Genomic DNA, 17,382 nt, shown 5'->3' with positions numbered 1-17,382 from the left:
AAAAAAGTTGAAAAAGTGTTATCTGGCATACAAGTATCTGAAAAAAAGGAATATTTAATTTAGCTTTATGTAAAAGTGGTTGTAAGCCCTCACATATACCCAGTGAAGTGATTGACCTCAGGTGGTATACAGAGATGAAACAAATTCAAATGTTTTTATCTGCAGTCTTCTCTTCTTTACATCTGTTCAAAGTCTAAAATTTATAAAGTGTGTCTGAGAGTTCAGAAAAAAAAGGGGTGGAGAGCTGAAGTTACACTCTGCAGAGCTCACTAAGGAGAGCTCTGAGAGCTGATTGGAGAGAAGAGACACACACCCTTCACACAGGAATAACGGCTGTCAATCTTCTGGAGGTCCCTCCCCTGTCACCATTTTTCTCTTGGTGTCAGGAAAACTTGTCAGAAGTGACCCATGCTGATAGCAGAGCAACAAAGCAGCAAACAGAAATGACACCTTGTGCTCTTAGTTGGGACAAGAGCACACTATAGAGGGATATGCTTTTTTCATATTTCATCTCTGATGTTTGCAACCACTTTAACCATATATATTTGTAAGAATAAAATATTTTCACTAGTCAATGGAAAGATTTTACAGGGAGTAGCAAGTATCATTTGAACGATATTTCAAAATGTACTGTTCAGAATGTAACAGCTAAGACAGGAGGTGATGGCTAACATTTACTTGCATGTCCATATTATGTTTGTGCCCACACTGTGTGAGCTTAATATCTGATTTTTGATACAGAGAAGTCAGGATAACATAATGATAGCACAGGTGGCAGATCACCAGGGGCAAAGCAATAAAGAGTAGGACATGCCTCATAATAGAATATCTTGTTTCAAAAGGACCGCCTAAAGATGTAAAACGTGGCAGGTAATTGATTAGCTTGAATATTAAATCTGCATGACAGCTGCTCATCTAGAGTTGTTAACAGGGGCAACTCCCCCAGGTCCCTCAGCCACATCATTCCCATCAATTCTCACTGTGAACAGCGGCTTCAGCACATGACTAAATCTTTAATGGCTCCTGCCTGGCTATCAATCGCCCTCCATCTCCTGTTGCACCTCTGTCTTGCATTGCAAGGAAGTGTATGTTATGTAAGAATTAAAGTGATTGTAAAGCTTTGGATTTTTTAATTTAATAATAAAGATGTCATACTTACCTGCTATGTGCAATGGTTTTGCACAGTGCAGCCTTTATCCTCTTCTTCTGGGGTCCTCTGCCAACACTCCTGGATCCTCCACCCTCGAGGAAGCCACTTCCTATGGAGGCACTCATGCATGCTAGATCCCGAGGCAGGCTGTTGGCCTCTGTTGATACACACAGCCCGGATTGACCCCGCACCCTAATCTAAGCTCTCAGATTTACTCTCAACCAAACCTGTGAGAGTGAGGTGAGGGGAGAAGAGCTGCTGCAGACTTGCACATTGATGGATCGAGATCAGGCTAAGGTAAGTATTTAGGGGGGGTTGCCTGGGAGCTACTATTAAAAGGTTTTTTAACTTAACAAAGAGAATGCATTAAAGTGGTTCTAAAGGCTCAAGGTTCTTTACTTTCATGCATTCTTTGCATGAAGGTGAAAAACTTTCTGTATGCAGCATCCCCCTTAGCCCCCCTGAAACCTTACCTGAGCCCGCTCTGATCCAGCGACATTCTCGAAAGCCTCTATCGATTACAGCCAGTTAGCCAATGAGGAGAGAGCCGGGGGCAGGTCTGAATCGCAGCTCTATGTGTCTTATGAACTCATAGAGCTGCAGCTCGGGGACGAGCACACAGTAGTGCCCCCATAGCCAAGTGGCTTTCCCTGGGGGCACTGCTCAAGGGGAAGGAGCTGGGAGCACCGGTGGGGACCCAAAAAAAAGAGGATTGGGGCTGTTCTGTTGAAAACCACTGCACAGAGAAGGTAAGTGTAGACAAGTTTGTTATTTGATCAAAAAACACAGAAGCTTTAGTGTCACCTTTAAGGTAAAAAACCATTTACCTTTAATACCACTTTAAAGATTGATGCCAGACAACCTGACCTCCTCCTCCTATTAGCAACCTCAGCAACCTTAATAGAAACCAACCCATGCAGGAGCACATTGAGAACTGCAAGAGACTGCCCTGCTGAGCTGACTGTGTGGGCTGGGCATCCAGGAAGGAAGAAACATGTGGCAATGCAGTGGGCAGCCATGTTCTCTAAGTGAACCAGAAAAGCCTAAAGTAATGTCAGTAAGTGCCAAAAAATTGCCAAACTACTGTATACCTTGGGACCCAGTAAGAATGGTATCATTTATATGGGGCTCAGTCGCTCACTTTTAGATTGGTAATGCTAATGCTTTATGGGATTTTTGCTTCCATCTTCTTTAGTAAGTGAACTGGAAAAGCCTAAATTAATATCATTATATGAATGACTGATTAAAAATGAACAGACTATATCCAGGGACATAGTAAGAATGGTATTATTTATTTGGGGAACAGTGGGGGTCAGTCACTCATTTTCGAATTGGTATATTTTAGATTTGGGCAGCTATCTTTTTAGCTATAGGATTGCTGTAGGATCTTCTTTTGCTATGGGATTTTTTTATGACCATACCATTCCATCTACTGCATATGCAAACCTTTTGGCAATACATAATGTAAGTCTTACTCCTGCATGCACTGATGTTTTCTTATCAAAATAGAGAAGATTTTTTCCAAAATAGAAAAGATTCTTTTCAAAATTACAAATTGTAAAAATACAGATTAAGGTGTTTGGTTGGACAGGATCTTCCTGAATTTCCTACTTAGTCTAATACACACAGTAACAAAATAGTATGAAAAATACCACCTTCAAAGCAATCGTACGATAATCTAATCATTAGTACACAGCTTTTGTGCAAAATTATTAAAAGGGACAGGTAGGAAAATTTTTCTTACAATACCAGATCGTATGATTTTCATTTAAAAGGTACTGTTTTCGTCTGAAAATACAATATATCACTTCCGAATTTTTATTCTCCAGTATAAGGATTTTTGTAAGTTTAGTAACCTCTTCATTTTCAATTTGGAAACTAGCATGCAAAAAAACCAAAACAAAAACGGATGATCATTCATCCAATATTCTCATCGTGTGTACGGGGCGCTACTGAACACCACAGCTAAATATTAGTTTAGAAAGACATCCTGCTACATGTGAGCTTTCTCCTTCACTCTCACTAAACATGGACAAAGTCTACATAACTGATATCAAAATCTTGAAGACTGCTTAATATAATGATTTTAGCTCTCCACCACTGGTCATCATCCACATTATACTTAGTGATACTTGCTTGAGCAAATACTCATCATCCCATCATACTCAGCAACATTTATTTGACCAAGGACTGTGTATACATTTGTTTGACCAAGCACTTTGAAGGTTTTTTTCTGGTCATCTGTTTGTTGCATGTTGTTTACTGAGCACAAAGTGTAGAAATCAGATGGAAACATTTGTTTGATTATAAATGAACAATTGTGTTAAATATTCTACATAACTAATAGTAATATAATAATAGTAATGATATTCTTGTTATGTGCACTCTTTCCCCTTCACTTTCACTACAGACATGTCTAAAGTCTATTGAAACTGATGTCAATATCTTGAGGACTTTTTAATACAATAATTTCTGTTTATTCCTTATTATCCTCATCTACTTACTGGCACTTGATTGACCAATTACTGTGTATGTAATTTTACCATCATCTGTTTCTTTGTTATTGTATAAAAATACTTCTTGGATGTTGTTCACTGAGCACAAAAATGTATACATCTGACAGTTTCATTTGTCCAATTATATTTGCATAATTGTTATAAATATAATGCAAATTACAATTCTTGTGTGTTAACTCGGGGCTCCAGAAATAATGGCAGTGCTTTTGGATAAAGGCTGTAGGTTTTAATGTTGTCATGTTTGCAAGGTGGGCCGCCAAACCTAACTATGTCTAGTGGATTCCAGAGACCCAGTCTGCCCCAGTATGTTAGGATTCTAATTTGTTACATGTATAAAAGTAGAGGCAACACCAGATTTCAAGCTACTACATTATACACTATAGTCTGTATGTATCTATTACACAATTGATTGCAGTAATAATGGAACATAGATCTGCAAAAACCAGTTTGAAACTCAAGTCTTCCTCTCCTAGATTGTAAACTCGAAAGAGCAGGGCCCTCAATCCCCTCATGTTTTGCATTGTATTGTTATTGTTCTGTCACATGTTCTGTCCCCCTTTGTAATGTACAGCGCTGAGCGAACTATCGGCGCTTTACAAATACTGTATAATAATAATATAAATATATAGTTAACAGTTCCATTGTTGTGTAGAGTACTCTTTCTCATTCTCAGAAATCTGGAGTCTGATCAAGGAGATACAAGCTGCAGGTGAAATCTGTAAATCATAGGAGTGAACCCTACTGTGTTAAGATAGGAACAGGTCAAAGGATTTCAGTTTTCCTAAAAAAAATCTTTTTCACAACAGACTTTTGAGGCGCCAGAAAAACAAGAATGATGACATAAGTAGCCATTTCTGATACCTAAAAAAAAGCGTCTCATTATGTCTCATTGAGACATGAACTTTTAAAAGAGAGAAATAGTATTGTAAATTCTAAACCATATTATAAGAGATCATAGTCAAAAAACCAAAACCTGGAAGAAAATAGTTTGTTAGAAAGCCGTGTTTATATAAAATTAGAAGACAATGTAGAAAAACTAAAGTACATAGCATTAAATACTTTCTGCAATTGACTGTCGATAATCTAATAATTTTAAATGTAAAATAACCTTTTTGTCTTATTTTACATTCTAGGTACACCAAAATGAAGACGGCCACCAATATCTACATTTTCAATCTTGCCCTAGCAGATGCCCTTGCAACAAGTACCCTGCCATTTCAAAGTGTGAACTATCTCATGGGTACATGGCCTTTTGGAAATATTGTGTGTAAAATTGTTATATCAATAGACTACTATAATATGTTCACAAGTATTTTTACCCTAACTACAATGAGTGTTGACCGATACATAGCAGTCTGCCATCCAGTGAAAGCTCTGGATTTTAGAACACCACGAAATGCCAAAATTGTCAACGTCTGCAACTGGATACTGTCCTCAGCAATTGGTTTACCTGTTATGTTTATGGCAACAACAAAAAATGACAGAGGTGAGTGTAAACTGTGCTTTGTGATTTGTTTAGCCAATTAAAAATAACTAGATTTTTTAAAACAATATTAATTTTTTTTACTGTCAGGACCAACAGGAGATTACTGCCTCAGATTGGAAAAAAATAATACTAGTGTTGGGGTTAGGAACACAGATAGACAAGCAACTAATAATCATATCTTAGATGATTGACAAGAGCCAGGTGATTAATCATAGATTATGCAATACAATACAGACAAGCAGCAAGGAAACTAAATGAACTGTATAGACTGTAACAAATATAAGACCTAAGAGTGCCTGCTTATTCCAGAACATCTGATGGTGGGGATGAATGAATTTAGGCTACAGGGACCTCAAGAATGCCTAGTTGGAGGGAGTAGCAGACAGACATCTATCATAGGGTTGAGAAACAAAATTAAATATATATTTTAGGTACCATATTTTCCGGCGTATAAGACGACTGGGCGTATAAGACGACCCCCTACTTTTCCTGTTAAAATATAGTGTTTGGGCTATACTCGCCGTATAAGACTACCCCTCTTCCAATGCACACCAGTGGGAAGAATTGTGCCCTATCATTGGTGCCAGTGGGAGGAATAGTGTCCCATCATTGGTATTAGTGGGAGGAATAGTGCCCCATCATTGGTATTAGTGGGAGGAATAGTGCCCCATCATTGGTGTCAGCGGGAGGAATAGTGTCCCATCATTGGTATTAGTGGGAGGAATAGTGCCCCATCATTGGTATTAGTGGGAGGAATAGTGCCCCATCATTGGTGTCAGTGGGAGGAATAGTGCCCCATCATTGGTGTCAGAGAGACAAATCGTGCCCCATCATTGGTATCAGTTGGAGGAATAGTGCCCCATCATTGGTATTAGCGGGAGGAATAGTGCCCCATCATTGGTATTAGTGGGAGGAATAGTGCCCCATCATTGATATTAGTGGGAGGAATAGTGCCCCATCATTGGTGTCAGAGCGACGAATCATGCCCCATCATTGGTGTCAGTGGGAGGAATAGCACCCCATCATTGGTGTCAGTGGGAGCAATAGCGCCCCATCATTGGTGTCAGTGGGAGGAATCGTGCCCCATCATTGGTATCAGTGGCAAGAATAGTGCCCCATCATTGGTATCCGTGGGAGGAATAGTGCCCCAACATTAGTATCAGTGGGAGGAATAGTGCCCCATCATTGGTATCAGTGGGGGGAATAGTGCCCCATCTTTGGTGTCAGTGGGAGGAATCGTGCCCCGCCATTAATGTCAGTGGGAGGAATAGTGTCCCGTCATTAATGTCAGTGGGAGGAATAGTGTCCCAACATTGGTGTCAGTGGGAGGAATAGTGTCCCAACATTGGTGTCAGTGGAAGGAATAGTGTTCCATCATTGGTGTCAGTGGGGGGTGGAATAGTGCCCCATTGTTGTTGTCAGTGGGGGGGGTGGAATAGTGCCCCATCGTTGGTGTCAGTGGGGGGGGGGAAAGTGCCCCATCGTTGGTGTCAGTGGGAGGAATAATGCCCCATCATTGGTATCAGTGACACCAATGATGGGGCACTATTCCTCCCACTGACACCAATTACACTTGCTGACCCCTGTTCCAGTATGGTGCTGCTGCAGCCAGCATATGTGGTTGTAGTAGCACCTCTGCACGGCACACTTACCGGCCGCTCCTTCACTCGATTTTTGCGGGGCCTCTCGGCTCCGCCTCCTTGCCGGTGATTGGCTGCCTGTGTGCCTTTCCTGAGCTACAGTTCTGGCGGCTAATCACCGGTGAGGAGGTGGAGCCGAGCAGCCGCCTGAACATCCAGTGGCCAAACTGAATGAAGGAGAAGCCGCGCTTCCTGGACCGGATCGTCGTGGGACCGGAGCCAGGTAAGAAACAGCAGCCCCTGCCCACCCCTGTACTTAGTGTCCCTTTCGTTGGAAGGGGGGGCAGCGGTGGCACCACGCCGCCCCCCTTAAACGTGCCGCCCTGACACCAAGTGTCAGCATGCGTATAAGACATCCCCCGACTTTTGAGAAGGTTTTCAAGGGGTAAAAAGTCGTCTTATATGCCGAAAATACGGTACTTATGTAGTGCCATCAATTTACATGCATATTTTGTACATTCATATCAGTCCCTAACCCTCAAGGAGTGTACAATCTAAGGTTCATCAAAGTCATACATACACATACTAGGGCCAATTTAGACAGGATCCAGTTAACCTACCAGCATGTCTTTGGAGTGTGAGAGGAAACCTATGCAGGCACAGGGAGAACATGAAAACTGCAGACAGGTGGTGCCATGGTTGGGATTTGAACCAGCGACCCGAGTATTGCCAGGCAAAAGTGCTAACCATTTAGCCACTGTGGTGCAATAAGACAGGTACGAAACAAGGACTAATTTACAGGTTACCCAAATCAAGCCAAGAGTGGAATTAAAGACAGGAAGCAAAACCAGGCAGATTAACAAGCAAACAGAAGTAAGAGCAATATACAGAAATACACTGAATCACAAGATAGTCAGACAGCTAAAACTGGACCTAAAGCAGGACAAGAACAGCAAGTCACCACAAATGTAGAGTTTTGTAGATTGGAACAAGTCATAAGGTGTTAATGATCATGTGGAGGATGATGAATATGGTAGACTAATATAGACCAAGATTAAATACAAAAAAATGCAAAGGCCTACAGCGAAGTAAGGTTGAGACACAGAAAGACAAGTAACATACAGCTAACAAATTAAACGCACAAGGGCATGTTTAGATAAAATCAAAAGTCTTCTTGAAAATACAGTATATCTGCATTTAACATAGAAATATACACAAATGTTGATTTTAATTTTAGATAAGTGAAGGGTTGGATTCTTTATCAGGTTATATGTAATTTTACTTATTAGTGTTCCTTTCCCAGTAACTGATGTTACTTGAAACAGGCATTAAATCTCTCAAGTGTGGACATTTGCAGACACTTCCTGTGTTTGTTTCTGTCCTGTGAAATACATTCTAGATTCTGAAAGATCCAGTTTATGTACTGGCCATATGTAGTGCAATACACTATATAGCTAAACGTTTGTGAACACCAGACCATCACACATTTTTAAGCTTGCTATACATGGACTGTCTTCTTAGATATAGAGTTGAGTTGTTCCCCCCATTTGCAATAGCAGAGTCTATTGCAATCTGGCCACATTCAGCTAGCATTTATGAGGTCAGGCACTGATGTTGGTTGAGATGAATCAAAATCATTCCAATCTATCTCAAAGTTGTTGATTAGGGTTGCAGTCAATGATCAGTTCCTCTACAGAAAAAGTAATGCAACCATGTCCTTATGGACCTTACTTTGTGTGGAAAGATTCAGGCTGGAACAGAAAAGGATCTTCCCCAAACTGTTGCCACAAGTGTATTCTATGGCATTAAAAGTACCCTTCATTGGAAATTCCTGAACTTGTTTGGATAGATGTCCACAAATCATTTTGTCCATTTACTGTATTCTTCATTTCACTAAACTATTGTGTAGACTACAATTCAGAATCTCAGATGTATTGTATAAATACATTTTTGTAAACTTAAAGAGGAGTTTCACACAAAAGCGGAAGCTCCACTTATTTGCCTTCTCCTCCCTCCACTGCCATATTTGGCACGTTTTGGGGTGGAGGGAGGAGCAGATACCATTTGAAAGGTAGTTTGCCTCAGCAAAGTGAGCAGGAAGTATAGCACCCTCTTACCTTCCACAGTATCCTGGAACCTTTCACAGGTCCTAGAAGACTGCGGGACTAATCAGGAGGCGCAGCACAACTCATGCATGCGCAGTGGACACCAGGCTGTGAAGCTGCAAGCTGTAATAGCCTGGTACCCACAGTTGAGATGCCAGCACCATGGAGGAGAGAAGGGGAGATGGGACGACACAGGTGAGAACATTGCTAGACTCTAGGACAGGTAAATATGTGTTTATTAAAAGTCAGCAGCTGCAGTTTTTGTAGCTGCTGACTTTTAATAAACAAAATAAGTCTGCACCTCCACTTTAAAGTGAAAATAGTTAAAGCGGAGTTCCAGCTGAAAAAAAAACTAAAAGTCAGCAGCTACAAAAACTGTAGCTACTGACTTTTAAAATACAGCCACCTACCTGTCCCTTGGTCCAGTGGTGTCCTCACCACCGCTGGTTTCACCAGCCGTCTTCTCTCCCTGGCGCCGGCATCTTTAGTGTGGGCACTAAAGCCCACTGTGCATGCGCGAGACATGCTGCACTTTGTGAATGGCCCCGTAGTCTTCTGGGACCTGTCCCAGGTCCCAGAAGACTACAGGGAGGAGGGCGAACAACTTCCGCTTCCGATCGCTAAGGCGATCACAGAGGAAGTGGGAGCGGGTACCTGTCAAATTCAGGTATCCACTCCCCAAAGGTGCCAATCCTTAATGGGGAGTTGGGGACAAAGCATTAAAGCGGAACTTCCCCTTTTTGGTGGCGCTCCGCTTTAAGCTAGATCCAAATTACAGAAGGAATGAGCACAAAACATACAACTGAATTGCTAACAAAGTATACACTTTTCCTAGTTTTCGGAAACCAATGTGAGGATTTTGGAAGTATAATGATTTTTTGAATATATGTTTAATTTCACACAGATTAAGCATCTCATAATAGGCCACAGAGCAATGATTGAAAATGTCATTACACAAATTGTTACACGAAAAAATCGCCAGATAAATCTGAGACATTTTCCATAAAACATTGGGCAGCAAGCTGCCTGCAGGAAATAAAAGAACAATGAAGTCCAATGTGATAGGACCTATCATAAAGAGGGAAAAAGAGCGACAGAAGGAAAGAAAGAAGGGGAGAGAAAAAAAAGGGGTGGGGAGGGGGTGGGGTTTAGGGATGGAGGATCTCTGGGTAAAGTGTAATAAACTCAAAAATGGAGGCAGGGTCTATTTGGAAAAAGAGCTGGGGTCAACGCAAAAAAAAAAAAAAAGACTTTTCCAGGGAGGTGTAACTTGGAATAAGGAGGTCAGGAATCTAGTGGGGCAGTTTCTAAGGACACAAGGTCTTTCAAAGCATCAGAGGTAGATTAATGTTCCCAGATCAACCAAAGTGTGAAATGTATCCCACCTGTTGTTTTCTTGTGCCACGTGTGGAAGTTTAATTTTTAATGCAAATAATATAATTGTGAAACTGTTTTGGACATTGCTACGAATGAGGTGTATGGTAAATGTGGTGAATAGTTAAATGAGACACAGGAAACCGATATCTGATGGCAAACAGGCAGCATATAATGGTATGCCATCAATTACAGTGCACACAGAGTCATTCCAGTGCCCTCAATGTGCAAATTTACAGACACAAGAGGAGCTATAACAGAAAATGAAATGAAATTTTGCAGAACATGCTGCCCAGTTAATTTCATAGATCATTCCTCTGGACGTGAATCACATATTTCAGATGTAATCTAGTTATTTTAAGAACAGAACATAATGGAACAATTTGCATAGCTATAGCACATTCAGAACAGTCAATTTAGTTCAAGAAGGCATCCAGACTCTAATTTGTGTTGTTAAACATGTAGGTCTATAGCATGAAAATGCAGACACTGAAAGACCATGTATAAAATATAAATAGCAGTTTCCACATACTTACAGTTGCACTGTTTCTTTTTACTTTTTCTATTACTGTGACTAAAATGACCAAATAGAATAATACATAATCTACTCCTACTAACTTATTTATGGTAAACATGGGTTACTGTTCATTGTTAATGAGAAAGTACTTTAGGAATCTATGTTGGTTTTACTGTATTAGCCTAAAATAATGTGTTACCCCGCACTACCTACTGAAAATACACTATATTGCCAAAAGTATTGGGACGCCTGCCTTTACACACACATGAACTTTAATGGCACCCTAAACTTTACACTTGGCACAATGCAGTCAGGCAAGTACTGTTCTCCTGGCAACCGCCAAACCCAGACATGTCCATCAGATTGCCAGACAGAGAAGAGTGATTGGTCACTCCAGAGAACACGTCTCCACTGCTCTAGAGTACAGTAGTGGCGTGCTTTACACCACTGCATGTGACGCTTTGCATTGCACTTGGTGATGTAAGGCTTGGATGCAGCTGATTGGCCATGGAAACCCATTCCATGAAGCTCTCTATGCACTGTTGTGCTAATCTGAAGGCCACAGGAAGTTTGGAGGACTTTAGCTATTGAGTCTGCAGACAGTTGGTGACTTCTGCGCACTGTGCGCTTCAGCATGCACTGACCCCACTCTATAATTTTATGTGGCCTACCACATCATGGCTGAGTTGCTGTTGTTCCCCGTTGCTTCCACTTTGTTATAATACCACAGGCCACTGACATCTCAGACTGACACACACACCTACCACCCAACCACTGATACTCATAACTGACACCAGCCTACCCCCAAGCAATGACAATAGCCTAGTCCAAGCCACTGACACCTACCTACTCCCAAACAGTGACACCCGCCAAGCCCAAACCACTGACACCCACCTACCTCCAACCACTGACACACCAAACATGGGTGTCTCAATTTTAGTACTCAGTGTGAGTGATAATAGAGCCCCAGCAATAGTGTCATCTACTTATCAAACCTCCATGGTCTTAATGCTTGCTAAAGTGGAAAAATAGTCTAACTATACCTATTCCTAAACATTCTCCTTCCCCCTCCTCCTACCTATCCTGTATGAAAAATATGTGTGTACTTACCAATTTATATTCCACTCCAGTCACGTGGTCCTGCAGCTCCCCTGTGTCAGTGATCAGCTGCTACAGGGGAGAGAAGGGAGGACCGACAATGACTGGGCCATGGCTCCTGGAATTCACAGCCATTATTGAGCGCTCCCTTACATAGGGGAGTCAAAGCTATGGGATCACCTGACCAGACCAAATTGAAAATGGGTAGGTAAACAGATACATTTTTTTATACGGGTTAGGCAGGATAGATAGGAGGAGGGGGAGAACATTTTTATGAATAGTTAGAATTCTTCTCTTCTGAAACATTAAAGCTGAATTCAAGTTCTATAAATCTGTCAGAAGATTAAGATTAAAGAGGTTGGGCAGCACAGGGTTGCATTAGTTTCCTCCACGTATCCCATTTCCTCCCATACTCTAAAGACACGCTGGTAAGTTAATTGGCCCTAGTATGTGTATAAATGTGAGTTAGGTACCTTAGATTGTAAGCTCCTTGAGGACGGACACTGATGTGAATGTACAATATATGTAAAGTGCTGTGTAAACTGATAAAGGTATATAAATACCTTTAAAAATAAATAAGTCCAGGAGGTGTCATGCACCTACTTGCAGAGAAAGTAAACAAAATCTACTGTGAATAATTGAATAATAGGCAAGGTAATCTCCACATAAAGCTCCTACAAGTGCTCCCACACCAGTGCCCAAATCAACAGGCGAGTTCACACTGCAATGCAGAGTAGCTGGAGTCAGTCACTGCTTTTGCTGCTCTGCATTGCTGGCTGCTGTAGAGGACAGTATGGTGTGTGATTCGATGCATCATATGGCTCCCTTTTTTTTTGTTTTGTTTTGAATAAACATTATGCTAAGTGTACACATGTACACTTCATTCACTACAATGTAGGGCAGTTCGATGCATTGCACTCCTTTACATTGCAGTGCGATTGGGCACAGTGTGCAGCATGCCCTGTCAGCTTGTATCTGTCTCATACACATGAGGTCTGAGCACCCATGTAGGTGCACTGATATAAAATTGAGTTAAGGATAAGTTTACCTTTAAAAAAAAATAATAAATGCACATTTTTTTTTGCAGATAAAGCGGTTCATTTACTATTTTTTTTCTTAGGAGCTTGTAAAGCATTTGAATGCAATGTTAGACTCTGGAGACAGTGTAGCTGTCAGTGTAGCTGTCTGCCTGGACCTCCGATATGAGCAGGCAGTTACTTCAGTCCAGGAAGAATCAATGGACTATGAGGATGCGCACAAATGCCCTCGTAGTTCATTGAGAATTGCAATCCATCAGCTGCAAAGGCTGTCGGTACTTGTAGTCTATTCATTCACAGAATGGGACGATCCTTACTGGGCCACACTCTTTTCAAATTGCCACAGCAGGTATGAGGAAAAGATCCTTGGCCCGCTATCACAGGGGGAGAGGGATTGCAGGGAGAGCTGAAGGAGCAGGAACACATTACATATTCCACTCTAAAAATGGATGGAACTTGTAACATGTTCTGGAAGAAGAACGTATCATTTAATTCAGTAGGCTTGGTCTTTAAAGGACCATTCCTAAAAGAATTCACACCATCTATTAAAGTTTACATATACTCAGATGACAACAGTGTTATGGTAAAGCTGAACTCCAGGCACAAAAACTTGCTAATTAATACTAAATATACTGTATTCCTCAATAACCATAAGAGTATACACCTGTTTTGTGTGCTCCAAATGCTCTTCCAAATTCAGATATTAGCTTGTAAAAGTAGCAGTGACATCATCACTATGCTGCATAGCAGACAACAGTGTCTCGATCTCTCTGTCCTAAACCAATAGGCTCCACTCCGTGACCTAAACTAGCTCAGTCAGTAGCACATAAGACTCTTAATCTCAGGGTTGTGGGTTCAAACACCACATTAGGTATATGACATTGCGAAAGGTTTTCATGGAGCTTAGTGGTATGGGAAAGAGAGATAGAGACACTGTGGGGCTGCTTAAAGTGACAAAGCAATTTTCTTTCTTTTTAAAATAACAAACATGTCATACTTACCTGCTCTGTGGTTTTGCACAGAGCAGCCCTGCTCCTCCTCTTTCTGGGTTCCCCGCTGACACTCCTGGTCTCTCCCTCCTGCCAAGTGCCCCCAGAGCAAGCAGCTTGCTCTGGGGGCACCCAAGCAGGTTCGCTCACAAGCTACTGCTCTGCATGTCCATTCACACAAAGAGTCATGGCTCGGCCCCGCCCCCTCTCTTTCCTCATTGACTCATTGGCTGTGATTAACACTTGATACTTATCGCTTCTGGTTTCTTAGACCATAGAGATGATCGGGGGCATTCTGGTCCTCCATCATCTTTTTGGTCAGTCGGAAAAATATTGTGTGGAATAGGAGAGCCCAGGGAGGCATCGGGAGGGGAGGACCACCTCCCACCACTTGTAAAAGCAATCCAGTGAATATTAAACCACTAGGATTGTTGTTAAAAAAAAGGCACTGTCAGCTGAAAAAAGAATACTGAGATGATGTCTGCAGCTGCAGGCCTCATCACAGTATAACCACTAAAACTCTTGGGAGGTATGGATATGCTGCAGGGTGTCAAGTGGTTAATGATGTAGATGTAACATATACCTAGGAAAAAATATAGCATATTAAATGGGCAAACAAAACATTTCATGAACCGTGGGATCTGTGGATAGTATTTAGACTAGTGATTCAAGATAGTGCCATTTGTTTGGTGTTTTTGTGAATGTTTGAATTATAAAACACCTGCACTCTTAGAATGAATTAATAAGCCCCAGCAGCTACTTGTAGATATTACCCTTGATATCAAACCAACATAATATAACTAAACAGCAGCATTATACCCTCATTCACATGTTGATACTTATTAAAGCTGTAATCCCAAAAGCAAATATTTATTATTGCAGCTTACCAATTCGTTTATGTGATGGCTGCATCTGTTTTCTTTTTAGGCTTCTTTTTCCTTTATTTGCATCTGTTGATCCAGCCATTACGTATGTTTTTGCTCTAAATGTAGCAGTTTGAGCAGTGATCTCCAAACTGTGGGCCTTTGCTTCCATTTACCTGGCCTTTGGAGCACTATTCCTACTACTGACACCAATGATTAGGCATCATCTCTTCTACTAACACCAAAACTAGAATATAATTCCTCCCACTGATACCAACAATAGAGGTATTGTCATCTTACTGACACCAACAATGGGGCACTATTCCTTCCATTGACACAAAGGATGGACAGTATCCTTCCACTGACCCCAACGATAGGGCATTAGTCCTTTCACTCACCAAACAATTTGGGACTATTCCTCCTCCTGCTGACCAAAAGCGCAATTGTTTTTCACTTTGCTTGACCCTAGGTTATTTTCTACTCTAAGTGGCCACAGTCTGGCTCTCCTAAAGTCTGAATGCCAGTAAACTGGCCCTTTGTTTAGAATGTTTGGAAGCCCCTGCTTTAGCACAAACCTTTAACACTATCATAAAGGATTTTTATTCTGACTGTAATTTGTGAATATCACTGAACTGTCAATTTAAGAAGGATCTTTATCCCACTGTTTATATTGAGTTTATAGTGTTATCAAGGGATTAAATCCAAGAGGTGCAGGGACTTCAATACTTTTTTATACAGAATAGTGAAGGCAAGGATGAAAATCATCAAAAAAATATTACTGGCTAGGCAGCTTACATGCAACTAGAACCTCTCTTAAACCAAAAGAAGCTTAAACCAGAAGACACGCCAGACTAAATTTATAAAGGAGTCTAAAATTGAAGGCATATGCCAATATAGCAGATGTCTGATATGTGGTCTTCACTGCATGTCTGCTCCTTTTTCCTCCCTTTCAGCAACTATTATTCTCTAACAGCATAGGAGGATCAGTTCAGTCTGCCTACTTCATCAGCCAGCCATATGGAAAAAATCAGAATGCAAAAACCCTTAGGCTCCCCATAATTCTCCTCACGGAGTAGTGGTCTACCAGGAATCCCACCATGGAGCATTTCATAACCAGCTCACCTCACCATATCGCCACACAGAGCAGAACAAGGCATCAGAACCTTTACACCTGGTTCTGCTTTGGCAGCTTACATAAACACCTAGGAACATTAGAGTGGTCCCAGAGCTGCTGAATGATACAGACTGGGCTTTGTTACTGTATATGTCTGGTCTAGAAGTATTCTGTTTACTGACTGGTGCTTGGGGTGTGCACACCATACCCTTGGGCTAAAACCACCAGTTCATTCCATAGACATTTGTGTTTGTTGCCACTTCTATAAGAGCAAACTCCCATACTTGAAACAAAACCACTGTGGATTACAGAGGTGAAAAGATCCAAATGTTTAGTGATCTCTCCCCACCAACCTTACTAAATGCAAATCACTGAAATTCATTACATCTCATCTGCAAAAACATACCTTATTGCTGAGGAGCTGGATACATCCAATTACAGTAAATGATTCCAAGCTATTCAAAGGCTATTCCCTCCTTGACCTATGAGCTGATGTCTTTTACTGAGATTTAATCACTTTAACCACTTAACAAACTTTTCTCTTTGCCTGACCTTCATGCCAGTTGAAATTGCAAAAAGACAAAGCAAAAGCACACTGACCTTGCGCATTATCTCAAAATTATTTGTTGGATTATAGATAAAAACATACAAACATGTGATGACAATTTGCATAGCTAATGATAGTCACTTAGCGCAATGACCGATAGGAATCGATTGACCCTGATGTCTAGATGACAGCCATCCCAGGGCCAAGGTATGGCTGACACGTTTGGGGGGCAACCCTCTTTCAGTTAAAATAGACCCATCTCAAATACCCTGAGTCTCAGGGTCAGTTCTATATGGCCATTGAGGAGTTCTATCAGTTCACCACAAGTAAAATTGAGAGGGTGTCCACTCTGCGGGAGATGCACAAGGCATTCATCACAGCCATGATTCAAATGTAGCAACAAACTTGCTGACTGCTTCTGATCGCTTCTCGACCTTTTGGCTAAGATCAAGTGTAGTATCTGTTCTTATCAGTGTCCAGTGGGGGTGCTCCCGGCCATTCTAGCTTTGCGGGGATGGCTGTTGTATAGTACCCTCACTGGTATGATGGGGGTCTGGAGGGCTAGTACCGGGGGGGGACAGAAAGCGTGGTGCCCACGAGAAGAAGATGGGGACCGTGAGTAATTCCCCCGAGACGACCGGAAGGACCCAGTACCTCCTGATTTGGATGGATCTACCTTGTCTGGCCAGGGGTCGGGAAGGTGGAAAGTCCGCAAACCAGTCCCCCTGAGTAGATGCCCTCAGGGGTGCCACTAGTAACACCTGGGTGTGGGACCCCACAGTGTGAAGATGGCACAAGGTCACTGTTTTTCACTCTTTTTGCACAAGCGCCCTTAGGACCAGGCCTTTTGACTAGGACCAGGGCAATTTTTGCTACAGGCCTCAGGGCCTGGTCTGTGCACAATTTGGCACGGCCACTTTTTTATTTTCTATTTATTTAATTTATTATCACTCCCACGTTTTGTCACTTTTTCTTACTTTTGTGTGTGTTTTTCACAGGATGGAGG

At 41.6% G+C, this 17,382-nt stretch overlaps 1 protein-coding gene and 1 pseudogene across 1 annotated transcript in view; both read left to right on the top strand.

Moving 5' to 3' along the window:
• The window catches only part of OPRM1 (opioid receptor mu 1), a 159,294-nt gene that overhangs the window by 118,931 nt on the left and 22,981 nt on the right, over positions 1-17,382 (top strand). Inside the window, exon 2 of the mRNA XM_089673514.1 lies at positions 4,800-5,152. Coding sequence (XP_089529640.1) covers positions 4,800-5,152 — 353 coding nt within the window. The remainder of the gene's footprint in view (positions 1-4,799; positions 5,153-17,382) is intronic.
• Positions 16,798-16,913, top strand: LOC149465241 (U2 spliceosomal RNA; annotated as a pseudogene).

Source organism: Staurois parvus, unplaced genomic scaffold, assembly GCF_062004578.1.
Source record: "Staurois parvus isolate SC_StPar_1 unplaced genomic scaffold, SC_StPar_1.0 ptg000139l, whole genome shotgun sequence".
Lineage (NCBI taxonomy): Eukaryota > Metazoa > Chordata > Amphibia > Anura > Ranidae > Staurois > Staurois parvus.
Note: the sequence above shows the minus strand (reverse complement) of the source record. Positions and strands in the feature narration are given on the sequence as shown.